Source organism: Mus pahari, chromosome 7, assembly GCF_900095145.1.
Source record: "Mus pahari chromosome 7, PAHARI_EIJ_v1.1, whole genome shotgun sequence".
Taxonomy (NCBI): Eukaryota; Metazoa; Chordata; class Mammalia; order Rodentia; family Muridae; genus Mus; species Mus pahari.
In genome coordinates this window covers 28459114-28483098 of record NC_034596.1, presented here as the reverse complement: position 1 = coordinate 28483098, position 23985 = coordinate 28459114, and the positions used below count along the sequence as shown (strand labels likewise).

General features: G+C 44.0%; 1 protein-coding gene across 12 annotated transcripts in view; it reads right to left on the bottom strand.

The window, feature by feature from the left end:
* The window catches only part of Myt1l (myelin transcription factor 1 like), a 402403-nt gene that overhangs the window by 58455 nt on the left and 319963 nt on the right, over window positions 1-23985 (bottom strand). For all 12 annotated transcript variants that reach the window (XM_029541111.1, XM_029541118.1, XM_021202071.2 and 9 more), the window contains 5 exons: window positions 20897-21111; window positions 14148-14398; window positions 11877-12113; window positions 9435-9556; window positions 8499-8567 (listed from right to left, as the gene is read on the bottom strand). In XM_029541111.1, coding sequence (XP_029396971.1) covers window positions 8499-8567; window positions 9435-9556; window positions 11877-12113; window positions 14148-14398; window positions 20897-21111 — 894 coding nt within the window. The remainder of the gene's footprint in view (window positions 1-8498; window positions 8568-9434; window positions 9557-11876; window positions 12114-14147; window positions 14399-20896; window positions 21112-23985) is intronic.

Sequence of the window (23985 nt, the reverse complement as noted above, 5' to 3'; positions counted from 1 at the left end):
TAGATCTGAAGATTTACTTCAGTGACTATGATGTGCTTGCTGTTTGACCCCCGGAACTCATGGTAGGAGAGAACTGACTATTACTTCTGACCTCTTCATATATGCCCTACACACACACACACACACACACACACACACACACACACACACACTAATAAGATAAAAATAGAAAGCTAGATTAAACAAGCCATGCATATTTGTATTTTAAAATCTGTAGATATAACATAAACAGAAATGAGAAATGCCATGGGTATCATCGCCCTTTTCATGCCGAGCTGTTTCTACAGAAAGACATTACTAGCTGAAGCAAGCTCCAGAGGAGACATTCAAGATCTGAGTGGAAGACTGGCGTCTAGCAAAGCCTCACCACTCATCACCGCATCTACTAATTACATTAGGTGTCTCCTTACTAGAAGGGTGCCTGAAGCCTCTTACTGCAACTCCTTAGCTTGGGTAAGAATTTTATACCTGTCTGAACACAATAAAGTTGGATAACAAAACAAAAATAAAAGAACCGAGCTTCACCCTGAGTTGAGAATTACTCTCGTAAAGGTCCTAAGCAGTGATGTTTCCAATTATTTTTCTATGTAGCATACAAGGAATCCCCTGAGAACAGGAATACTATGAAACGCATGTCATACTTGGTTCCAATCCGCCTGGAACAACATAAAAACAAAGCAAAACAACAACAACAACAAAAAACAACCCTTACTCTATTTGCCATTTACTAATAGTGTAACAAAGACATCGAGGACCAAGATGGCAAACAATGAGTAAGTCAGTCAGCTGAAGAAATAAAATGCTCTTACATTGTGACTAGAATGTAAAATGACTAAGGACAAGGTAACAGAGGCAGTGGTGACATGAATCCCATTGATCTAGGTGGGTATTTACATTAACAGTTTGTGCTATGTCGTTGAAGATGACCATGAACTTCTGAGCCTTTTGCTCTTACCTGCTGAGTGCTGGGATTACAAACATGGCTTAGCATCATCCTTTATGTATGCAGCAGTGAGCAATGAATCCAAGCCTTCTTATATGCTAGGAAGCACTCTACAAACAGTGACATCCTCTAAAAGTTAACTAAGAACTCAGTCTTCAGGCACAGTAGCCTAATTTATGTGGATTGTGTCTACTGTGTGGGACGGTGTACAATGAACCTTCTGTCATTCCAGAAAGTTCTATCAAATTTTATGTCCACTTTATTAGAAGGTATTTGCACTGAATTTTCCCTCTCAAACAAAGAAACAAACAAAAAACCAGGTAGGACTAGCACATCAAATTACTTTGTAAGGTTAGTATGTTCATTATTTCCTTTTATAGGGAACAGGATTTTACACATCTCAACTATAAGTACAAAACAATTTATGAACTCAAGGAACTCAGGTAATTTGAGAAGGAGTCAGATGAAATCCAGTAGTTAGAAGAAAGATCTGCAAAAATGCAGCAAAGGACGGGGACACATGGTATGTAAGTATCTTCAGACTGTCATTCTGGGAGAGCACAGGCTACGGGAAGAATAAGTGGTTTAGCATATCAGACATGCAGACAAGTTAAAGCCAGTGGCACTGCCATGAGTCCTTGCTTCCCCATCCTCTCATGCCTGCAAGCAGTCTCTGTCCTGTCTGTCAAAAATTTCCAGTCCACAAAAACTGAAGAGAAACATGGACTCTCCTGAATATGTCAGGAAAAAAATATTCTCCAACATTCCTGTCAATAATTTCCCAAAGCGAACATCTACTTCATTTCCAATTTTGTTCATTTTACTCTGGATAACTATAAATTAGTGAAGTTTTTACATGATAAAAACCTCAGATTTACAATTAAAGTCCAGCTAAATAAATGCCTACAGCTGACTAGGCTTTCTGTCCTTGTTCTGCATGGGGCTGGCATCTAGTATAGATCCAAAGTCCCTGGAAATCTAAAGGCTTTTGCTTTTCAGAATTACCCCAGAGGAGCCACGGATGAGATAAAAATAGGCTCACTCCTAGTAAGTATAAAGGGCTAGATCTAATAAGCAATAAACTATGAAGAACATTCAGATACCTGTGTGTCATGAAAGGAAAATGCCTAGCCCAATAATCACAAAGTGTCTGTATGTGTGTGTACATTGTATGTGTGTGTATAAATCTATAGTATGTACTTATAACAATAAAAATCCAAATATAAGTGAAATACTTCTAAAACACATAAAATTAAAAGGGATAGGATATTGCCATTTAGCTCACGTGCACCAGATAAACTACATACCCTAACACCCTTTTAAAATGAGAGATAACTAATGCCACTCTTTTCTCAGTTTGAAACCCACGTATTATCACTGGAATATTATTCCGTAGGTTTTGATATCTGAATTAAACACTTCTAATTTCTGTGTGAGGAGTGACGTGTGCCTCAAGGTCTCACTCATAATTTAAGGTACTCTCCAAGTTTGTCATTACAAACCTTAACAAGTACCAAGTGAAGAACGGAGAACAAGCTCTCCTGCCTGTGGAGGGCAGACTCAACACCTCCCTCCCTAAGTCCAGGCTTAGCAGGTGAATTGCTGCAGTGCAAAGATATTCACAGTGGGTATCCAGGAAATGTAGCCAATTAAAGGTCAGCAGGACGCAGTGTCTGCTGAAGCCAGCCCTGATTTCATGAACTTGCTGATATTTTAAGTGATTCCCTGGCCTGCCTGGGAAGGCAGGTCCCCACTGAGTAAGCCAGGAATGGCTTAATTTTTGCTTGATTTTTTTTCATAGATGTGTGAGGCTCGGGGAGATCCTCTGCGTGTTCATTTTTTTCTTTTTGTTTTTAATAGATGGTGGTGGAGCTAGAATGAGGGCTCTGCAATTAAGAGAACTGGCTGCTCTTCCTTGGACCTGGGTTCAATTCCCAGCACCCACATCATTGCTCATGGTGGTCTATAACTCTAGTTCCAGGGGATCTGATCCCTTCTTCTGGACTTCTCTGGCACCAGGTACACAAATGATACATGAACAAAACAGATGAAAAATATCCAGACATATAAAAAATAAAAAAATTAAAAGGATGGTAAGATATTAGTGAAAAATTTAAGGTTTTCATTTTAAGTGCAAGATGGAGACTAGGGTTTGAAGGAGGACCTTCTCAGTGTGGATAACCCTGCTGACCCTCCAGATAGTGCCAAGTCATCTTCCATGAGCACAGGAACAGCTCAACTTCCATCCTAGCTTGAAAATCGCCTTCCTGTCAAGGATGGCTGTTGATGGTTTCCTGTGAGAAGTCATTATTTCAATACTGGCTCACATTCTGACTTATGATGGCTACGTATATGCTCTGGACATGTGGAGGTAGTAGGAGGAGTGCGGGAAGGTAGGAGATTTTTTTTTTTACAGTGCATGTTCCCTTTCTTTTCCTGGAGTGGGAGAATCGAAGCTGGGGGAGCTCCTGGAGCTAAACTCTTCAGCTCTCCCAAGCCTGAGCCATCATCCTGCCCTCTCCAGTGGTCTCTTGTGGAGATGACTTGAACTATAGCAGACAGCTTCCACCATCATCCTGCTACAGTTCAGTCTCTGGCCTCTACCATTCAGGATACTACTACTAGGAGCTCTGAAAACTAGTCCTTCTTAAGTGCTAGGACAATGTTTACCTTAGTACCTTACCATGGACTACATATTTGCTGCCATTTCTAGCCAGCTGCTTATGCTTCCCCAAGAATATTGTCATTTCAGAAACAACAACTCCCTTGACCATTTTCCCTCTCTGGTTCCCAGCTGCTGGATGTTTTCTAAAGTCCCAGAGAATACTGGACCTTGGCACTGTTAGCTATACTGGCATCCACTAAATACCTTCTGAGGTAGCCCAGTGCTAGCCCAACCTACATATATATATATATATATATATATTAGAGGCAAGAAGAGATTACCTACTGCTAGGCTAAAGGGTCTATGGTCTGAATTTCACGTTATAGCAGGTTTTTCATGAACAGAGTAGGTCTTGGTAGCAATGCCTACTATCCTTATATTATCTGAATCTGAAGTTTTACTTTATGAAGTTGTTATAATCTGCATTGGAGGTTGTAAGGCACAAACACACAGCAAAGCGAAGTTGTGTCTGGATAACTCTGAAGTTTGCATAACATTGATCTCTGCTCACTGTTTGCGTTGGGGTGTGTGTGTGTGTGTGTGTGTGTGTGTGTGTGTGTGTGTGTGTTGGGGATCAAGGTGGATGTTTCCAGTTACTCATTCCATCTTGCTAAACTCATACCTGACATTACAACAAACAAACAACTGAATGGGCTCTAGAAATTAAGCTCCCTTCTTTGTGCTTTACAGCAAGCACTTTGTTGACTGAGCTACTCCCCAAGTCTATACTCTTCATCCTTCATGGAAAACCAGCACATCAGGCACAGGGATTCTGGCAGTTCATGTGAAGACCTCACTCGGCTCAAGCTTTGTTAGTTCCCCTTATCCTCTGTGACCCTTGACCAAAACAACCTACTTACCCTAGCCTGGGCTTCGAGACTTGTGCAATGGACTGGAGCATGCTTATATACTTTTCTCACAAAGGTGACAAACTGAAGAAGCACTATCAACTGTCAAGATCCTGACAAGCAGGACATGTTTCACTGTGACAAGATATAGCTTGACCTGAAACTTAGAGACAGAGCATGGGAGCAGTAGCTAATTCTCAGGGCCAGTAGGGCTTAAGTCCCAACAGATTGTGTCCTGAGTGACCGGCAGAAGGACAACTGTATTCTACAACAGAGACATAATCCTCTCAAGAGGAGTCCCAGGTACCTGGGGCCAAGTCAGCTGCTGAACAAATCAATTTTCCTAACAGGACAGGGCAGGACATATGAACACTTTCCTCTACCATTCCCTTTAGTGGAGACCAGATCTCACAACAACTTTTGGTCATAAAAGAAGCTCACTTTATACAGAGGTCAACATACCTTTCTGCTAAGGAAACATGATTGTCTGTTAATAGCAGACACATAGGGAGGGCAGGTATGATTCTGAAAGTTCTGGATATTTACTGTTGTACACAGACCACTCTACAAATGAAGATGATGTGGTGGAGGTCTAAAAATGGGGAGTTTCCCATTCCCTTACACTGTGTGCCCTGGGCAAGAGATACATGGATAGACCACATGAATAGTCTCCTGCCCCTGCCCAGGGCTTACAGCTATACATGTAAGCCAAAAATGCTCAAAATAATTGTGAGCTTTAATATTTTGGCTCAGTTTTATTTAAATAATTCTTTGAATTATAGGTTATTTTAAAACAAATAGAATCTGAGTTTTAAGGGTTGCATTTGGCCAAGACTCCTGTATGTCCTGTAAATCCCAAAAACCTAGAGCTTATGCTTATAGAGATTGGAATCTGTAAGCATGGACACCAAATCCAATAAGTGGGACCTACCCGCCCCGGTCCCCATGATGATGAATCGTCAAATAACACAAGCTAAGACTGACCTCAGTTCAAAGTTGCTTTCCCAGCCAATATACTGACACCAGCACTGGAGTTTCCCTAAGCTGATGAGACATTAAAAAGACAGAAGGATCTGGCTGAAGTGTAAACAGAAGTCTGTTCAGTTGGGGCCACTGTAAGGCTCATAACTCCTGTCTGAAGCTGGTTTTATTGGCTTAGATTAGTTACTGAGATGGCTAAAACCCAACACAGGTCAGCATTTGCTAGTGTCTGCCACTGAACGTGACTCTTACATAGGAAAGGTACCTTGGTCAGGAGGCTATGACTCTTCAAAGAGGCCACCATGGCTGTAGCTGCCTTTGGAGAATTTTAGACAATAACATTTCAAGAGGAGAACTGTCTTTTAGAACTAGATTTCACATTAGCAGAGCTCCTCCTCAAAGGTTATTTTACTTCTCATCATTCTGTCCTCTGCCTCTTGTGGACTCAGTCTCATATCAAGGGTGGGCAGAGATGAACTTGGATGACCGGTGCTCCATCCTCTGGCCCTTAGGTCTCCCTCCCCCTAGGACATATGATGTGCACAACACACACAAGGGGCCCAGGAGCCACTCCGCAGTGATGGTAATATTCATGAACATTTTAATGCATATTTAGCTTACATACTGCACATAATTAGGCACAAATGATTGATTTCGTCTTAAAACTGCCCCACTGTGGCTGTTCTAGATGACCGAGCAGAGTGTTACCTATACAGTCTGAGAGATTTTACTCTGTCATTCGGCAACTTTCATTTTGACCATGGCTACGAACCTTCTTATAATGTTCACCTATAAAAATTCAGTACTGTAAATGATAAGAAGAAAATTTCTAAGACATTTCATTTGGTAGCTTAGGTCATTGGGACCCACTTCCTAACATAGTTATTGGCAGTAGAGAGTGTTGTATGAATAATAAGCTGGGACTTGACTCAGTTTCTCATTCAGGTGAGCTGCTACCATACAACTGACCAAAGAGGCAATACAACTGCAATAGGCACATCATGTATTATTCAAAGCTGCGGTATCTCTCAAGGATGGTTTGTGCCACTCTGTTTGGGAAAGTGCACAGCAAACCTTCCTGATTTCTATAAGGAAATGATGGTCTGAAAGCCATCAGTGAAAAAGCTAAGAGAAAAGGCTATCATATCATAATGGTGTATTTATTTATTTATTTGTTTGTTTGTTTTGTGTGTAGAGAACATATTGTCAAGTTAAAAAGTGGCTGTCCAAATCTTTAGTTTTGAAGTCCCATTAACAGAAACAGATCATTTTAGGGAATTAGTCAAGTTTAGATTTCCCAGCAGGAATTAAGCAAAGGTTTCACAGCAGGGGTGAAGCAAAAAAAAAAAAGACTTATTTGTAAAGACAAACAGAAAATGTGTATAACTTAGATGAGCCCAAACCAGGCAAAACTGTCTGTTTTCTGGATGGTACAACCTTCTGGCAGGAAGCATAAGAGGAGGGCACTGGCCAAGACTACGCTGTCTGGAGGATGTGAGGGCAACAACTTCCTCTGAGGATGCTGACGAGAAGACCAGCCATCTCCCAAGACGAAATGAGACAAGGAGAACTGTGGCTTGGAGAAACGACAGGTCTGCCTGAAATATCAGATGTCTGAAAACATCAAGACCAACACTAAAAGATGTAAGACAATGTGAACTACGCCATCAGAAAAATGTTCTGGTCCCAGGTCTCAAAACAGTAAGCAGTCAGAAGCAATGTACAAGTCACACAAAAGCTAGTTTCTTGTTTACAGGTGGCCTGTTGCAACTGGAGATATACCAGGCTTTTGCAAAGAATTCCTCATCAAGTGAGTCAAAGGAAAGCTGCCCCATCCTGATGTGCTGGCCAAGATCCAAGTGCAGTTGGTTACATTTTGATCATGAGGGAAATGTGGGTTGAAGCCACAGCAAAAAGACGCCTGAGCAAAGTGTGCTGGATTGTCGCTCCTAAGGGTGTCGCTTTGAGCTGCTAAAGCTATTTGTCCGTCAGGCACTGATTTAAATGCTGCTAGACCATAAGGCAAGAGGAAGCCCTCGAGCTGCTCACAGTTTGTGAAGACAACGGCAAGGCAAGAGTCCTGCAATTGGCAGGAAGGCTAGTTCAGGAAGTCAACGGCAAGGCAAGAGTCCTGTGTGCGACAGGAGGGCTAGTTCAGGAAGTCACTGAACATGAGCAGGTGGTCTATGGCACTAGGGCCCTGGACAGGGAGCCTGAAAAAAATGACATGGGTGTCAAACAGAAGGCTATGCTCAGGTCACCCCTAGACTATGGTCACGGGGCTGGGGTTGGGGCAGCAGCTTCCTAGCCATGCAGAGGACAGAATGGTAGGGAAGGCCAGGGAAGCAAGGGTTGTCATTTGAAGGGTAACTGCTGTCATCACGCTGTGCTGTCAAGCTTGGCCTTTTGTCCTTACTGACACCTCAGAGTCCACGCTGCATGGCGTGGGTAAGGTTTCTATGTTCGTGTCATAATTTCACTGGCTCCTTCCATAGCCTGCTTGAATATGAGTGTTGCACACTCGGTTACAAAGGAGAAGAGTCTCATTCTGGTGGTGCTGGCACTGGGCTCAGACGTACGCCAGACTTATCCAAGTTCTAACAGAGAGCAGAGGGAGCTATGGCTAGTGCGTGCGTGCGTGCGTGCGTGCGTGCGTGTGTGTGTGTGTGTGTGTGTGTGCACAGTTCAGTGCCAACACCACACCGTTTTCTGAGCTGTCACTGGCCTAGCAGTGTTTAGAATGAAGAATACAGGTTTAAGGACTGGCTGTTACCAGGTAGATTTTGATCTCTGGCGTCCATTTTTAAAAATGTTAGACAAGAGTTTTCTGAACAGTTAAGAACCCTGAAACATTTTTCCTTGGGAGTACATGCATATCTGAAGACAAACTTTCCAGATAGAAAGGGTGTGATATGAAAGAACTGGAGAGCACCCAGCCCCACTAGGCACAGTTGTCACTGGAGGCCCCTTCCCAGACAATCCACTTTCAAACAGGACACTGTTTTCTGTGACCTAACAGCAAAGAGACTCTTAAAAGAGACTTGGTGACACAAATGCTTACTTGAGCTCTTGGGAACTGGTGGCCAGCATACTTCGAATGCTTTTGTCCGCCAGGGGGCAGCCAGACAGACTGTAAGACAGGCCAGGAGACATAGTGAGTAGACCCTTAGGCGCCAGAAGCACCTGAACACACAAACTTGAAATTAAAAGTTCAATGCAGAGGCGCGATAAGCCAAGTGCTATATACTGAAGGATTGTATTACTAACTATTAGTGTCATCAAAGCTATGTTTACAAAAGCATTTCTGTTAATAATTTGAAGAAAAAAATCAGACAAAATACATGTTCTTTTTGGTTTCAATTTTTGGGAAGAACTTTTATGAATCTGGGTGTCCTAAGGTTAACAATCCTTGTGTAACTTGTAAATTAGCATGCTACTGAAGGGAAGCATACAGCACTCAGAGGGTTGACACAGAAGCCAACATTTATACTTTGACAGCACTGTTGAGGTAAGCTGAAAACAATAAATTGAAAAGACAGAATCCACCATGATAAAAATGAAGTCACACTTTCTGTGTGAGATGTAATTACCAGTCACATGACCACTCCCATCATACCCTGGAGTTGGACATCTGCCACCAAACCAAAACAAAGACAGCCAGAATACTAAGTATGTTTAAAAACAACAACAACAAAAACACTTAAAAAGTTTCATTGTTTCCAGTTTAGCTGCAATGGTGAGGGGAGTTAAGCACCCTGGAGAAAGCTGCCAAATGCATAGGGTTAAATGAAATGGCTCCTGCACACAGCAGAGCATCACTGAGGGCAAGCAGGTGCAAGCCAGCCTTTGGCTCTGCTCAACTGCAGCTGGAGAAATTCTCGGGCCGCAAACATGCGTGCTCAAACACCAAGGCCTGTTCAACAGGTCTGTCCTTTAAAGGTGAGCCAGAGCCAGGAGCCGTATGAAGAGCCAGCACGTCACCTCATGCTATGCTTACGTTATTAAGTCCTTTTTGCTCTCCTTGCACTGAGGATACTTGGGTTTGGGGCTTGGGATGGTCACCTCCCCTGGGTACCTTCTTTCTTCCAGAGCCTCCTGGAATGGGTCCAAGTCTTCTGGCTGTAGACAGAACACAGCTTCAGAACCACATACAACAACCAAACTCACCAGCTGAAGGTCCCTGGCTGCATGGCTACCCTGTCTGTTTTTTTGCATCTCATATTTTAAACCCAAATGTACCTTTATTGTGATGAGGTCACTCGGAAAACACAAGGTGATTTGCCCATGGGCTGCTCAAATGTCACAGGGATCATGCTCAGGCAGTGGATATTCTAGAAACCAGAGAAACTACTCTACCTGGCCTTTTAAAAAAATCTAGAATCCAGGACTTTCCTGGACAGTATGCATGTGTATGACTATTGCAAGAGACACCTTTTAGAGTGGATTTTTGGCCAGTCAATGGTTAGTGTTTCATGTATATGCATTTTTCCACATCAAGGCAATGGAAGACCAACTATGTTAATGTTGTAATATAAATTGGTTTTTAAAAGTAAAGAATCTATTTTTGGTGATTCTATACAGAAGTAACCTAGGTTTTCCATGAGAGGACAATGTTCACTATACATATTTCCTACATCCGTGCTACGAGCTAAAAGGCAAGTTTACTTCTGAATGGTCTATTGTGAAGAGGCTTTTGTTACTGGAGGGAAGCTTAATTTTAATTAAAATAAATTTAGAAACTATTACTTCTTTCGTAATGGTCATGGTTTAACTGTGGGACAAAGAACCCTTACATTTAGCTTGACACTCAAATTTGATTCCATTTATATAATGCCTAAGTATTTAATTCCATTTGAAGATTGAGGATAAGAGCCTGTAGTGGTTTAAGTCAGAATGGCCCCCATAGGATCATATGTTTAGATACCTGGGCAGCAGTTCGTTGAACTTTTTAAAAAGATTTAGTGTGGCCTTGTTGTTGTAGAAGGTGTTTTAACGGAGGTGCACTTTGGGGTTTGAGATGTGAGCTCTTAGCTGTTCATGCTGCCATGCCTTCTTTCTGCCACTGTGGACTCTAATGCTCTGAAACTGTGCACCCAATTAAACCCTTCCAAGTTTAAGTTGCCATGGCCATGTTGTTATGACAGCAACTGAAGAGGAACCAGGGTAGACTGCACCTACTCTGAGTGAGGCAGCGCATATCTCTATATCTAGCGTTGGTGGGTGGTGTGGGGTGATAAGGCAGGGATCACTGGAACTTTGAGATCAGCCAGGACTATACAGCACAAAAACCCAAAAAAGGCTCAATGTCACCAGTCCCTTTCCCACTCTAAGGCACTGTTGGCCTGATGAGGGCTCTGCATTCTACTCAGATTTTATTATTATTATTTTCTTTTTTTAAATGGATAAAGATGAGAACTTTCAGAGTTGAGCACTGAAAAAGGTCTCCAGTAAAGAAAAGAAGTCCTTGGGGCCGGAGATGGCTGGATGGGCAAGAATGCTTGCCTTGCAAACACAAGGACCAAGGTTTGAATTGCCAGCATCTATGTAAAAAGTTGGGTATGGTGTGGGTATTGTTAACTTCAGCATTGGGAAAGGAAAAAGAAGCACAAGAGTCTACTGGCAAGTCAACCTCATTAGACAGTGAGCTCCTTGTTCAACAAGAGACCCTGATGTCTGGAGACATAAGGCAGAGAGGGCCACAGGAAGACAGCCTTCTCTGATTTATGAGTGTGGGTACACACATATATTAACACCCGTAAGCACAAGCACACCATGAAAGAAAATATCTTTTAGTTCAAGTGGTATTATATTGCAGAAGTAAACTAATTTGAAAACCCAAACTAAAATATATACTTTAACATAGGCATTTTAAAAATACTGCCATAAACAAAGAATCAGATGACTGTACTAAGATGTATTATATAAGAAGTATAGTCCAAGTGCTTGAGCTTATTTGTAGCAAACACTAATAAGTACTTATTTTAAATGCAATTGGGTCTCACTATATCTCAAATTAGCCTAGAACTCTTGGCTCTCTCATCTATACTGCTTGGACGTGGGGGTTACAGGCATGTGCCACCAATCCTCCTGCCTATTCTTTATCATAAAAATGCAGTATTGTTTTGTTTGAAAATAAAATAATATGATCCTTTCTTTAATTTCCTGGAGAAATAATTTGTCATGATGCATATTTATTAGAAAATAAAGTTTGAAACAGTCCATAGTCTGTTTCTCTCAAATCGATATCAGTTATACATCTCCCCTGAATCAACCAAAAATGTTCTCTGAGTCCCTGTCAGCTAAAGGTCAAATTTAGGGAGAAAAAGCATTTTCTTTTGAAGAGTGTGAAAATGACTCTTCTTCCTCAAGGCCTCTCTTGGGCTTCATGACAAATACACGTAGGGGCAAGGAGAGGTAATCTCACATCACAATTACTTACGGTAATCTCTTTGGGCTCATCCTCATCTACCCTCCGAGGTTTCATTTTGGTGTAGTCTACAGGCAAGTCCCAGCAATCCCCCTCGCTCAGCTGGAAGCATCGGCTGCTCATCACTGCCTGCTGCTGGGGGGACATGGGTTCCAGGGGTGTCAGGACTGGACAGCAGCTGTCTCGAGGCCTCTGCTTGTTCATGCTCAGGTCCAGGGTGCCATTCTCATCTACCTCCATGTCTGGGTTCTGTTGAAGGAAAGATGTTGTTTAACCCAGAGGGCCTGACCACCTTCCCATCCTTCCCTGACTAAGGATGACCATAAGACTGAGTTTATCACCCACTATTGCTCCCTCAGTAACTCCCGGGTGAACTATCATGATCCGCAGCCATGCTCGCTACCACAGGTATACCTGAGAGCTTGCTTGGAAGAGTCACTCATCCATCTGTCCATCCATCCATCCATCCACCCAACCATCCTTTAGACATCCATCTATACACCCATCCAGTTTCCCTCCCTCCCCATCACCGATTCAGCCATGTACTCATTGGTCCTTCTCCATCCATCCACTGTCCACCTCTATCCTTCCACCAGACAGCAGAAAATAAATGTCTTCCTGGCATTCCATTGATGACAATAATTTCAGAATGGGGGAAAAGAAAAGGACTTGAGTGTTGAAGAAGGGATGGAAAAGGTACTAGAATTTTCCTTCTGAGATGGAGTCCAGGGCCAGGAGGTTTCCATTTCAGAACTGTTGGTATGCAGTCTAGTTTCCCAGGGCCCTACTCTGGAGACTCTGGACTGAGCTGACCTGGCTATCTCCATATCTGTTACTGTGTCAAATGGGTAAAAAAACAAAAGTAAGACCCCCCACACACTCACACACATGTGTGCATGCCTTTAAATAGGCCGAGCTCATCAGTCAGCTTTGTTGGCAAAGGGGCGAAGGCATTTAGATGGCAGTGAACAAGCAATGTCAAAAGAAACCTCCATTTTCTCAGGAGAGTGACCTCTAACTTTAATGACCCTGTGGCCTCTGATGTCTAGCCACCTGTCCTGTGGTTGGGAAGGTAACGGGCACACAGAACCAGGGTCCTTCCTTCGAGCTGCACTCTTCATGTATTTTTCAGTGCTACTGTGACAGAACTGTCAAAGCAGGCCAGATTTCAAGCTTTTTTTTGTTATTGTTGTTTTTTTGAGATTTTGATACTAATTTAGACCACATCTTATTGAAGCCATTATCCTAATCTTAGTATTATTCTTAAAAAAGGAAAAACCAAACGACCCTGGTGGAGCTGCCTATCGCTATTCTTGCACAGAGATGGCTTTGCTTCTGCCTTCGGTAGCCCAGATGTCCATGAAGAGTGCATGTCCCCTGACACTATCCCCCTACCATGGAGTAAAGCCATCACAGGAATGAAAGCAGGTGACCGACCGGTCTTCCTCTGATCACATAAATCACAATGACTTATGACAATGACTGCCAGCACCCAGAATCTTCGGACACAGAGGGCAGGTGTCACAGGTAAGTGCACAGGCTGTACTTTCTGACACACTGCTTCCTGCCCAGAGCCCTGGAGAGCCTGCTCACTCTCTTCCCTGCCCATCCTAATGGCTTCCTCTTCTGCTCCGGGTGCCAGCAGCGCTGCAGTGGGCAGAGTGCCCACATGGTGGAAGGGGAGAACCTCGGCTGGTTACCCTCTGACCTCCATACATGAACCGTGGCATACCTGCTTCTCTCCACATTCATACATACATGAAAGCAATAGCTTAAAAGGAGAAATGGGCCTAGGTGTATTATAATCTCAAAATAAAAATGAATAAAAACTAATTTTCATGATAAATACAATCTCTTCTAACAGATGAAGAAATAAACAGTAGGCACCATTCCCTGAGTATTGCCATCTCTTGTAGCACCAAGGTGCCTCCAAGCTAACAGTTTTGGTTGAGACCACAGACTATCAAGAGTTCAACCAGATGTCACTTCTTTGCTTCTCTGACCTGTGTGACCTACTAGGCACGTGGTGAAGGAACAGCCTCACATTTATCTAACAATGCTGCCACTAAACTGCCCTGTTTAAATGTCAAGCTGTACCTCTTTTTGGTTTTATGTACTATTCAACTGAGACACCATAAAGGCCATGGATGATGGCTGTGCTAATGTCCCAGGTTAGGGCTGGAGGGGACCAAGGCCTTTGTTCTGAGGCACAGGGCTATAGGGCTGGCAGTGAACAAACTCATAGCCAGCTCCCATGGGTCATGGCTGGGGCCCTGGGCATACCCGGGCAGTACACAGGTCCTGTGGCTTGGTGGACAGGTTCTGTGGCATTTCACGACAACGCGTGGACAGGTTGAGAATGGCTGTGGCTGCCATGTGTGCAGCCTCCATGTCGTGTGTGTAGTCAAAGCTGCTCTTGCTACACGTGCTACTGGCACTGCTGCCACCACCACAGCTGAGGTTGCTGCTGCTGCTGGGTGCATAGCTGCTGGTGGTGCTGCTGCTGGGGCTGGCGTTCTTGCAGTACCGCTTGGCTGCAGAGACAGAGGACAGTGTGGTTAGGCCCGGTCCCCGGGATGCAGGGTACACAATTGGTCCTGACCACCTTTCTTTATACACACAGAAATGGGGGTTATTCATGAAGAGCACTCAGGCTATGAGGACTAGAGATTTTGTCCCCTTCCACACTGTGCATGCTTGAAGGAACAGATAATCAGGAGGACCTTGGGAGAGGATCACCCTTGTTTTGACAGGCTACTCATGTCTGCTGCAGCATCTACCCACTTGGGTAGGACAGGACTTGGCTGCTGCGACACCAAGAGGTTGACCACTCTTTCTAGCCACATGTTGCTGTGGATATCAACTGGGGTTCAGTGTCACCTGTGTGGTTGACCCAGATCCTCAGGATCTCCAAGAACCACCACTGAGGCTGTGAGGACTACAGGCTTTGTAAAGTAAGTTTCTGGCAGTGCATGCATACCAACTCTTGTGAGCCAAACACCTTTGTCCTGTGATTTTTATACAGGCTTCTGGAGTTAGAGGGAAGGATGAGCTTGGCTTGTGTCCGAGGGCAGAGACCTGTCCCTGGTAAGTGTGGGACAGCAGAGGGTACCTAGGTCAGCTCTTCATTTGCCTGCAGGGCATCTTTCCTTACAGATACCTTGATTGGCATCCATTCATGCCAACACCCTTATATACAAGCAGCAGGCATTTGGGTTAAGGGTTAATTTCAGAGCTGCTTCACTGCCTCTCCTTCATGGTTGATTTATTAGGATGGGCCCTTTACACTAATGCAGAGGCAGAGCTAGTTGAGTTCACAGAGTATTTCTTTTCACCAAGACCAGATACTCCACACGGAGACGCCCTGCCCAGCCTCCTCAGAGTAAGGAATCATCTAAAGAGAACTGTTAAGGGAACAGAGAGGCACTGAGGGGACGGGCCTTATGGCTGGCCACTGATCCTAGCTTATGACCCGAGGGTCTTTGATTTTGGCAGTTATCCTCCAAAGAGGAAGAAATACACAAAAGAAACCAGAAACCTCACGTGACTAACACAGGTTTGCAACCCATATTATAAAATGACCTCCAAACACTAAAGAGTGAAATGACCCTCACTGGTAATATGAGTTTGGATTAAATGCTGCCTGCTTAATACTTGGGGAGATACGGTATTGGGAAAACATTTTAATAAAACTCAGGTTACTTCAGATAAGGCCATGGTGATCAGATCCCAGGGCAACAGTGACTACCTCTTTCTAATTTCAGCCATTACATTCAGAAACAAAATACACAAACAACTGTTTCATCCAGGTGTCTTCTAAGGAAGCACAGACAGTTTCGGTACAGCTCAGGTAGGACAAGAAGGCGCTTGGACACACTGGTAATTCTACAGTGTTAGTTAGGTACCCGATCAGTCTGAGTAGCACAGGGGCAACTCCTGTACTGGTAGCCACCTGCTTGCTCTCTTCTCTCTCTTTCTAAATTCCATTAGCATGATTATAGAAATGCATGTGTGAGCCCCTTAATGACTGAGGACAGTACAGGGGACCAGGCAGAGGCCTGCACATGGGCCCAGTGGGTGACACTGGGCCACATCTGCAATGCTTTGAAATGTTGTGGATGTGGTCTCACGTTAATGACTCTGTATCATTACTTTTTTTTTTTTTTTTTTTTGATAAAATATAAGAGCATAAGATCAGTAGAAAAACTTAACACCACATATGAGGTTTCTGAGCTAAAGCTCACCAAATAGTGTGGGCTGGTCTAGAATTGAAGAACCTACTGCATCTACCTACCACATCAAGATGCTGGTGTTCTCAGCATTTACCTCCTTATCTCAACAAACTTTGCTTTGCTTTTTTTTTTTTTTTTTTTTTTTTTTTTTTTTTTTTTTTTTTCGAGACAGGGTTTCTCTGTATAGTCCTGGCTATCCTGAAACTGAAACTCGCTTTGTAGACCAGGCTGGCCTCAAACTCAAAATCCTCCTGCCTCTGCCTCCTGAGTGCTGGGATTAAAGGCGTGTGCCACCACACCAGGCTTTTTTTTTTTTTTAAATGGGCATGGCAAGCTAATGCTCCAGGAAAAAAAATCCCTTCTTTTTTGTTCATTTTTTGTTGTTGCTGTTTTTGGTTTTTTGAGACGGTCTCACTATGTAGGGCTGTATCAGAGCAGGGGGATGATGTTCCCACTCAGTGCTGTGTAGTGTCCCTACTTAGGTTTGTGGGCACAGTTAGGGGAGAGCTGGCAGGTGTCTTGGGGAGTTTAGCTATGTCCCGTTGCATCCTGTCTCATGACAACTGCTTCTCAGACCCCTAGCTTCCTGCCTCCTGTGGATGCTGCTATATGGCCACCGCACAGATGCAGACACTGGGGCTGTCTGCAGCAGGCAGCAGACACAGAGAAGCACTTGGGCTGCAGTCCAGAACAATGTGTCCTGTTTTGCCCTAGCATTTCATCTGCTCAAAAACACTACATCTGTTGGCAACAATTTACTAAAATAAATGTTTAAAATGACTGCATTTCTCTTATCTTACTTTGATCACTTTCCATCATCTTGAAGTTGTGAGTGTGAATATGGTGCAGCATGCACTTTTCCAGTCATGTAGATGCTGCCTGCATTCTGACAAGGGGGCAGTGCAGAAGGCTACCAGGCGACTGAACTGTCAGCAATGTCTACGTGCACCTGTCCATTTCCATCACTCATACAGCTAGGGTCATGTTCACATCTATATCCTCCTTTTTTCTGAGTCTATATAGTAACTTCTGTTCTATGTGAAATAAAATTAACACTGACTTTACTTTAATTAGTTCAAGTAAACGATGTCTTTCACCCTGCTAACACTGCCTGATAGCCACAGAACTGTGGGTCTGAGTCACTAAGGCCACCACAGCATGGTGTTCATTCGTGCTGCTGAGAACCAAAAGTACCACACAGTAAGGGTGCTTGCCTGGGATCCGTGCTACTGTCTTCCCCATGTCTGATCAGAATAACAGTGACTATTACACTTTCTGTTTCCTTAGCACAAAGGTCTATTTCAGATGAAACTGTATACCAGGTGCCAGCAGATGATGGGAAGGGACTGTGAAGGCTTCTCTCCCAGAGGCCACCAGTGCTTGGTAGCCAGGCAGCCACACTGATTGCTACCTTCAGACTGCATTCTGTCCCTGGCTGAAGAGAGAATATTATCACAGACCCTTAAGGCTAAATAAACATGGCTGCCTTCAAAGACTGAAAACCTAGTGGCAAAACCAACACAAAGCCTGCAGCTAGAACCTCCTTAGCAGCCTACTCTACTTGTGGAAATTCTCACATTCCTTTGAGTATGTCTGTTTCTTTTTCATTTTTCATTTTCCTTTAGGGAATAGACACGTGGCCACACAGTCAGCAATTTCCATGAGAACCAGATAGCTAGAAATATAGGGGACACTGTTCACTAAGGTGGTGCTTTCAGAAGTTAAGAGTTAACCCTTGACTTCTTTGTTGTGTATTATAAACAGGCAAAGATGATGATTCAGAATCCTCCATGGACAACAGTTTGTCTGCATACGTTGGGGAACCAGGCCTTCAGAGGGCCTGATTACCACCTCTGTCAGAATCCTTTCTGCATGGCTACTGTCCTCCTGGCTCACCCTCCATGACAAGGTCTGCAGACTCTGAGGAGCAGACACTTTGTCCACTGAGAGCTAACATACTGGTTGTACTCATGGGTGCTGGGACACAAAGCTGCACTTAAGGTAGGAGTGTACTCGCAAAGGATATGGGTAGCTGCTGTAATGGGATGGAAGGCAGCAGTGAACAGAAGTGGTAAGCTGTGCCCAGAGATGCAGCACCCAAGAGTAGCAATTTGTCCTGAAAATGACCTGGTGGCAAGCACTGGAGGTGAGCAGGTCCAAGCAGGCACCATTTTAAGTCCTGGGCTGTGACCACAAGAGAGATGGAAAGACCACAGGCTATAACCACAGCAATGGAATTTAAAATTTCATATAATTCCCACGTCATGAGACACTCTTCCTTTGATTTTCTTGTTAACATTTAAACACATAAGAGCCATTCTCAGTTGCCCATGACATAGGGAAGGGAGATGATAACTTTACACTCACGGACTGAGCTGCCCCTTTTGATTTTCTTTCTGGCCCCCCTAGATCACCTGTACATTCCCAAACCCATGGACATCCTGAACGCTAGGCCTACTCCAACCCTGGAACAAAGTATACAATTTGCCATTTGGTGGGACTCATCCAGTCCTTCCTAGAGAATGAACCATGCTTCCCTGTGCAAGAGTGCAAGCCACACACTTTTATGTTTCACCTCACCTCTGAACCCTTCTGCCAAGAAGGACAGATCAAGTAGCCTAAAGACGGACAGAGCAACCACTGGTGAGGAGTCTGGGAGAAGCAGATGGTTGGTGGAAGGCTGCAGGAGGGCTTGGTAGTTGAATATATCCAGGCCCTATGGCTTAGCTACATCACTCTGCACTTGCAGTCACTGTTCCCGGTCCCTAAGAACTATAAATTCTATGTCAGGCCAGACTTAGAATTTTTCTAAGGGCAGGGGGTACATTCTTTTTGTGCCTGAAAGAAGTCTGGGGGCAAACAGGGGGGTGCTGCCATAGTCAACTATACTAGAATCGACCTTTTGTACCCAGGCCCAGGGGTGACTTCCCTAGGTGCGGGTCTCCTATACAATTTTATGATTCACCACTTTTGTCAAAGGAATGCCCTTTTTATAAGTAACTGTCTACCAGCAGAGACAACAGGGGAGAACGAGAGCTTTGATTTGCTTCCTCAGAAAGTTGTAGTAGAAGGCTGCTATTCCTTCTGTTCTTGGTTTCCTGAGAACCTAATACTGTGATTTACGTGAGTATGCTCAACAGGCTTGCCTTTTCTGGTGGACCAATGGAAAGCATGACTTACCTCAAGTTCAAAACCCAAGCTTTCAAGACAGTAAGTAATCTGCCTGGGCTTGAGAGAATCGGGTCCAATAAATATGCTCACTCCTGCCTTTGTGGTGGGAAAAAAAAGCACCCACAAACCACCTTATCACCACAGCAGCCTTGAGCAGGAACCCTCAGTCCCCCTCTGCTCTCAAGAAAGTGAGTACGCTAGAAGATCCTTTGTGTCAGGACCCTGGAGCTCATAAAGTACGAAGCTGAGGTGGCACACACAGATCCACTTGCAGTCCAGGAAAAGGTATGTGGCTCTAAGACATGGCAATGACTCTCCATACGTGCCCAGCATAAAGTCAGTAAGGTAAAAAGAAAGCCTCGTCAGGTAACGTGTCAGAACACAGTGCCCTGGACTACAGCCTTGGAATAGGAATGTGAACAAGAAAATCTAATGAAGAGATTGCCATGCACTGTCAATGGACTGGAAAGTCTATCAACTGAATTTACATCTGTGTAAAGATAAGTTCCTTTTGATCCTTCGTTTGCAACTGAGTGAACAAATTTTAAGACTTGAAACTCGCAGACAATTATTACCAAACAGAAACCCAAAATACTTCGTTCCATGATACTTGTAGTCTTACTTTTGTTCTATATGTATCTACTTGTCAGAATATTAAAGAGTTGATGATATACATAGACAATCAGTATATGAAATGTCAACAAAATATTAAATTTCATTCAGAAAACAAATTACTTATTATCTCTATAAGAAAAGCACAGCTTAAAAATATACAGTAGCTTATGTTGGATTATTACATCATTGTTGAATCCCCAGACATTTCTTTTAAATGCTGCCTATGTGTGTGTGACTTTATCTTTTTCAGAAAGGGGCCCTAACTCTTTAAAATCCCCTTTTTCCATGTACGGGAAAGTATCCAACCAGACTCTGACACCATCAGATGACTTGTAAGTCAAGTGCACATTAGTTCTGAGGAGGCAGGTATCCCAAGGCGCGGGGTCAAGTGTCCCGCACTGAAGCTGGCCTTCCTGATATCCAGATAGAGAGGGAACTCGGGCCTGGTTTGCTCAAAGGGCTGGCTGAATCAAGTCCTGGGTAGCTTTTAAGACATACGATTACAGTACACAGAGGGCCTCCAGAGATCTACCTTAATTGGTCTAGGGTGCAGCCTGTGCATAGACCTTGAACAAGGCCCTCAAAGTTTCTACTATGTACCCTTGAAGAGCACCGCCAATGTGGAACTTCTCAAAATAGTTCAACCTGTTCCTTCCAGTGAAAATTGTCTTGGGTTATTTGCCTTTTAAAAGGCTCATTTGACAAGGGTACCAGCTCAGCCACACCTCAAAAGACAGAGGGCCCAGGTTCTTGTTTGTTATATCCTGTAAGCATGCAGAGGCCAATGCCTTGGAGTCATTGTAGAAACAGTGCCCCTCCTGCCCACAGGTGCCTCCACCTTCCTTCCCCTCCTGGGCTTGGGGCATGCAGCATAGGACTCTGCCATGTACGCTGCTCCTCTGACACCCACTGGGTGAGCAGGAATAGTGGCTGATCTGCAGGACATGGATACATATAACAACAACATCATCAACGGCAATGTGTCTCTCATGTATAAGAGTGTGCACCTCCTACCATCGTCATATCCTTTGGGGGATATGTCCCTGGTTTGCACCTTGGGAGCTATGGCTCTTTTGCCATAAGTATGGTTGTCGTAACTGTTGTACTCAAACGAAGTCTTGGAGTATTTCTCAAGCTCCTTGGCCAGGTTGGAGCGCGGTGTGGTTGTGGGAACATTGTTTCTGTAGCCATACTGAGGAATCTCAAGCTGTTTGACAAAGCACATTGGCCTGAAAACAAACAGACAACAAACATCAGTGTGCCTTCCCATGGCTGCCCATGCAACAGGACACATGCTTATCACAGTACATATGACTTCTTTCATCTATCAAGGATTCAGGACCTTTCATGGATTAGACTTTAGTCCTAGCTCTGCCACAAAAACAAACAAACAAACAAACAAACAAAACAGACGGATTTAATTATATATTCCAAATAAACTATCTGATTAAAAGTCAATTCTAGAAATAAAAAGAAGTAATAGACTACTTAAAATATATTGTATCATTTTCTCTCGCTTTCAGAAAGAATGGCGGTAAAACGTGACACAGGCGGTTGAGGACAGGCATTGCATTTGTGGAGTTCACAAAGAGTAGAGGAATCACACAAATGACATGGACTCTTAAAACTAAGAATAGACACACATAGGAACACAGAATGAGACAAAACTATCAGAATTTATCTAGTTGGGCATTAGAATTGTAGGAAAACCTATGAGCAAATAAATATTCATGTTCCTTCAATGTTCTTTAGTAGTCCTTTATCTTAGACTTTGGGATAAAATATTTAAATGGAGGGGTTTTTGATTCTTATTCCTTTACTAATGTTCTGTCTCGTGTCTATTTCATAAGTGGAAATCACCTAAAACACAAAATAATAAGGTTAAACATTGGTGCCCTTATACACTTTAAGCAATTTTTGTTCTGTATAATAGATACCAATAGGTGTTTACACATCTCAATATCAAGTCTTAAACTTTTTCTAAGGTAAAATATTGTTAAAAGTCCTTGCAGGCAGGTATCCCCATTTTGGCATCATTTTTGAACAGTGTATCTATGTGAAAGTGCCCTTAATTTCAGGAGGGGTTATTGATCATTCTATTTCAGGTTTATGCCAAACATTTTTCCAAAAAATAAGACCTCAAGAAGCCGGAAAGAACACAGATGTCCCTCAACAGAGGAATGGATACAGAAAATGTGGTTCATTTACACAATGGAGTACTACGCAGCTATTAAAAACAATGAAATTATGAAGTTCTTAGGCAAATGGTTGGATCTGGAAGATATCATCCTGAGTGAGGTAACCCAATCACAAAAAAACACACATGATATGCACTCACTGATAAGTGGATATTAGCCCAGAAGCTTGGAATACCCAAGATACAATTCACAAAACACATGAAATTCAAGAAGCAGGAAGTGTGGATACTTTGATCCTTCTTAGAAGGGGGAACAAAATAACCATGGAAGGAGTTACAGAGACTAAGTGTGGAGTAGAGACTGAAGGAAAGACCATCCAGAGATTGCCCCACCTGGGGACCCATCCCATATACAAGCACCAAACCCAGACACTACTATGGATGTCAACAAATGCTTGCTGACAGCAGCCTGATATAGCTGTCTCCTGAGACTCTGCCAGTGCCTGACAAATACAGAGTGGATGCTTACAGTCATTCACTGGACTGACCACAGGGTTCCCCATGAAGGAACTAGAGAAAGGACCCAAGGAGCTGAAGGGGTCTGCAGCCCCATAGGAGGAACAACAATATGAACCAACCAGTACCCCCAGAGGTCCCAGGGACTAACTAAACCACCAACTAAAGAAAACACACGGTGGGCGGGACTCATGGCTCTAGGTGCATATGTAGCCGAGGATGCCCTTGTCGGTCATCAATGGGAGGAGAGGTCCTCGGTCCTGTGAAGGTTCTATGCCCCGGTACAGGGGAATGCCAGGGCCAGGAAGCAGTAGTGGGTGGGTTGGTGAGCTGGGGGGGGGGGAGTGGATAGGGTTTTTTTCGAAGGGCAAAGCAGGAAAGGGATAATATTTGAAATGTAAATAAAGAAAATATTTAATAAAAACAAACGGAAAAAGAAAAAAGAAAAAAATGGGTGTTACGGCAGGGGGAACCAAAACCAAAACCAAAATTACAGTGAACCACCTGTTAGCGTTGGCTCATGGTCTACCTACAAAGGCCAGTCACGGATGACAAACTTTTTCCTTGCTCAGTGGCCTCAAACCTGGAAATCCTGCCCGTACCTCACTGGGAAATACTGCCGGTTCGCCATCCTGAAACAGCGCTGCTGCAGCCAACTAGGAGACAGCCTGCCCTGGATGCCTGGCCTGCGCCTGGGCGGACTCACTACCCGCCCTGGATGCGGGACACACGGCCTCTCCTCGGCTGGGAAGACAGCCTGGTTCTTAGCCGGATGTACGGCCTGACTACCGGAAACGCTGCCTGTTCCCGCCGGAAACACGGCCCGCAGTCAGCCTGCTGGAGACAAGGCTGATCAGCCTGAAGCGTGACCTGGCCTCAGCTCGAGGGGGGAGAACTCTGCGTGCGTGCGCTTCACTGGGACGTCCTCCCTGGACTTCCGGTGTGTAACATGGCAGCTGTTGGGTGGGCTGGGGAGGCCCCCCGCTGTGAGGGTTTGTGGGCGGCCAGAGCGCCAAGGGCATCCTCTCCCGGACCAGGGTGGGGTCCCTGAGGCTCGCCCTGCATGTGCTTGTCTGACTTCCACAGCCTCGCTAATTCGTGGGGAACATATTTAGAACATATAAAAACGGCTAAAAGAGAGGATAACCCAGAATTCTTTCAGATTTAAAGCTGTTGAAATTTTGGTATAATTTTTTAGTATTTAACAAAGTGATATCATTTGCCCCTGATTTCATATGGCACTTGCCATTTCTTTTAGTTGCTGTTTTTTTATTTGTTTGTTTTGATTTTTTGGTTTTTTTCGAGACAGGGTTTCTCTGTGTAGCCCTGGCTGTCCTGGAACTCACTTTGTAGACCAGGCTGGCCTCGAACTCAGAAATTTGCCTGCCTCTGCCTCCCAAGTGCTGGGATTAAAGGTGTGCGCCACCACTGCCCGACTTAGTTGCTCATG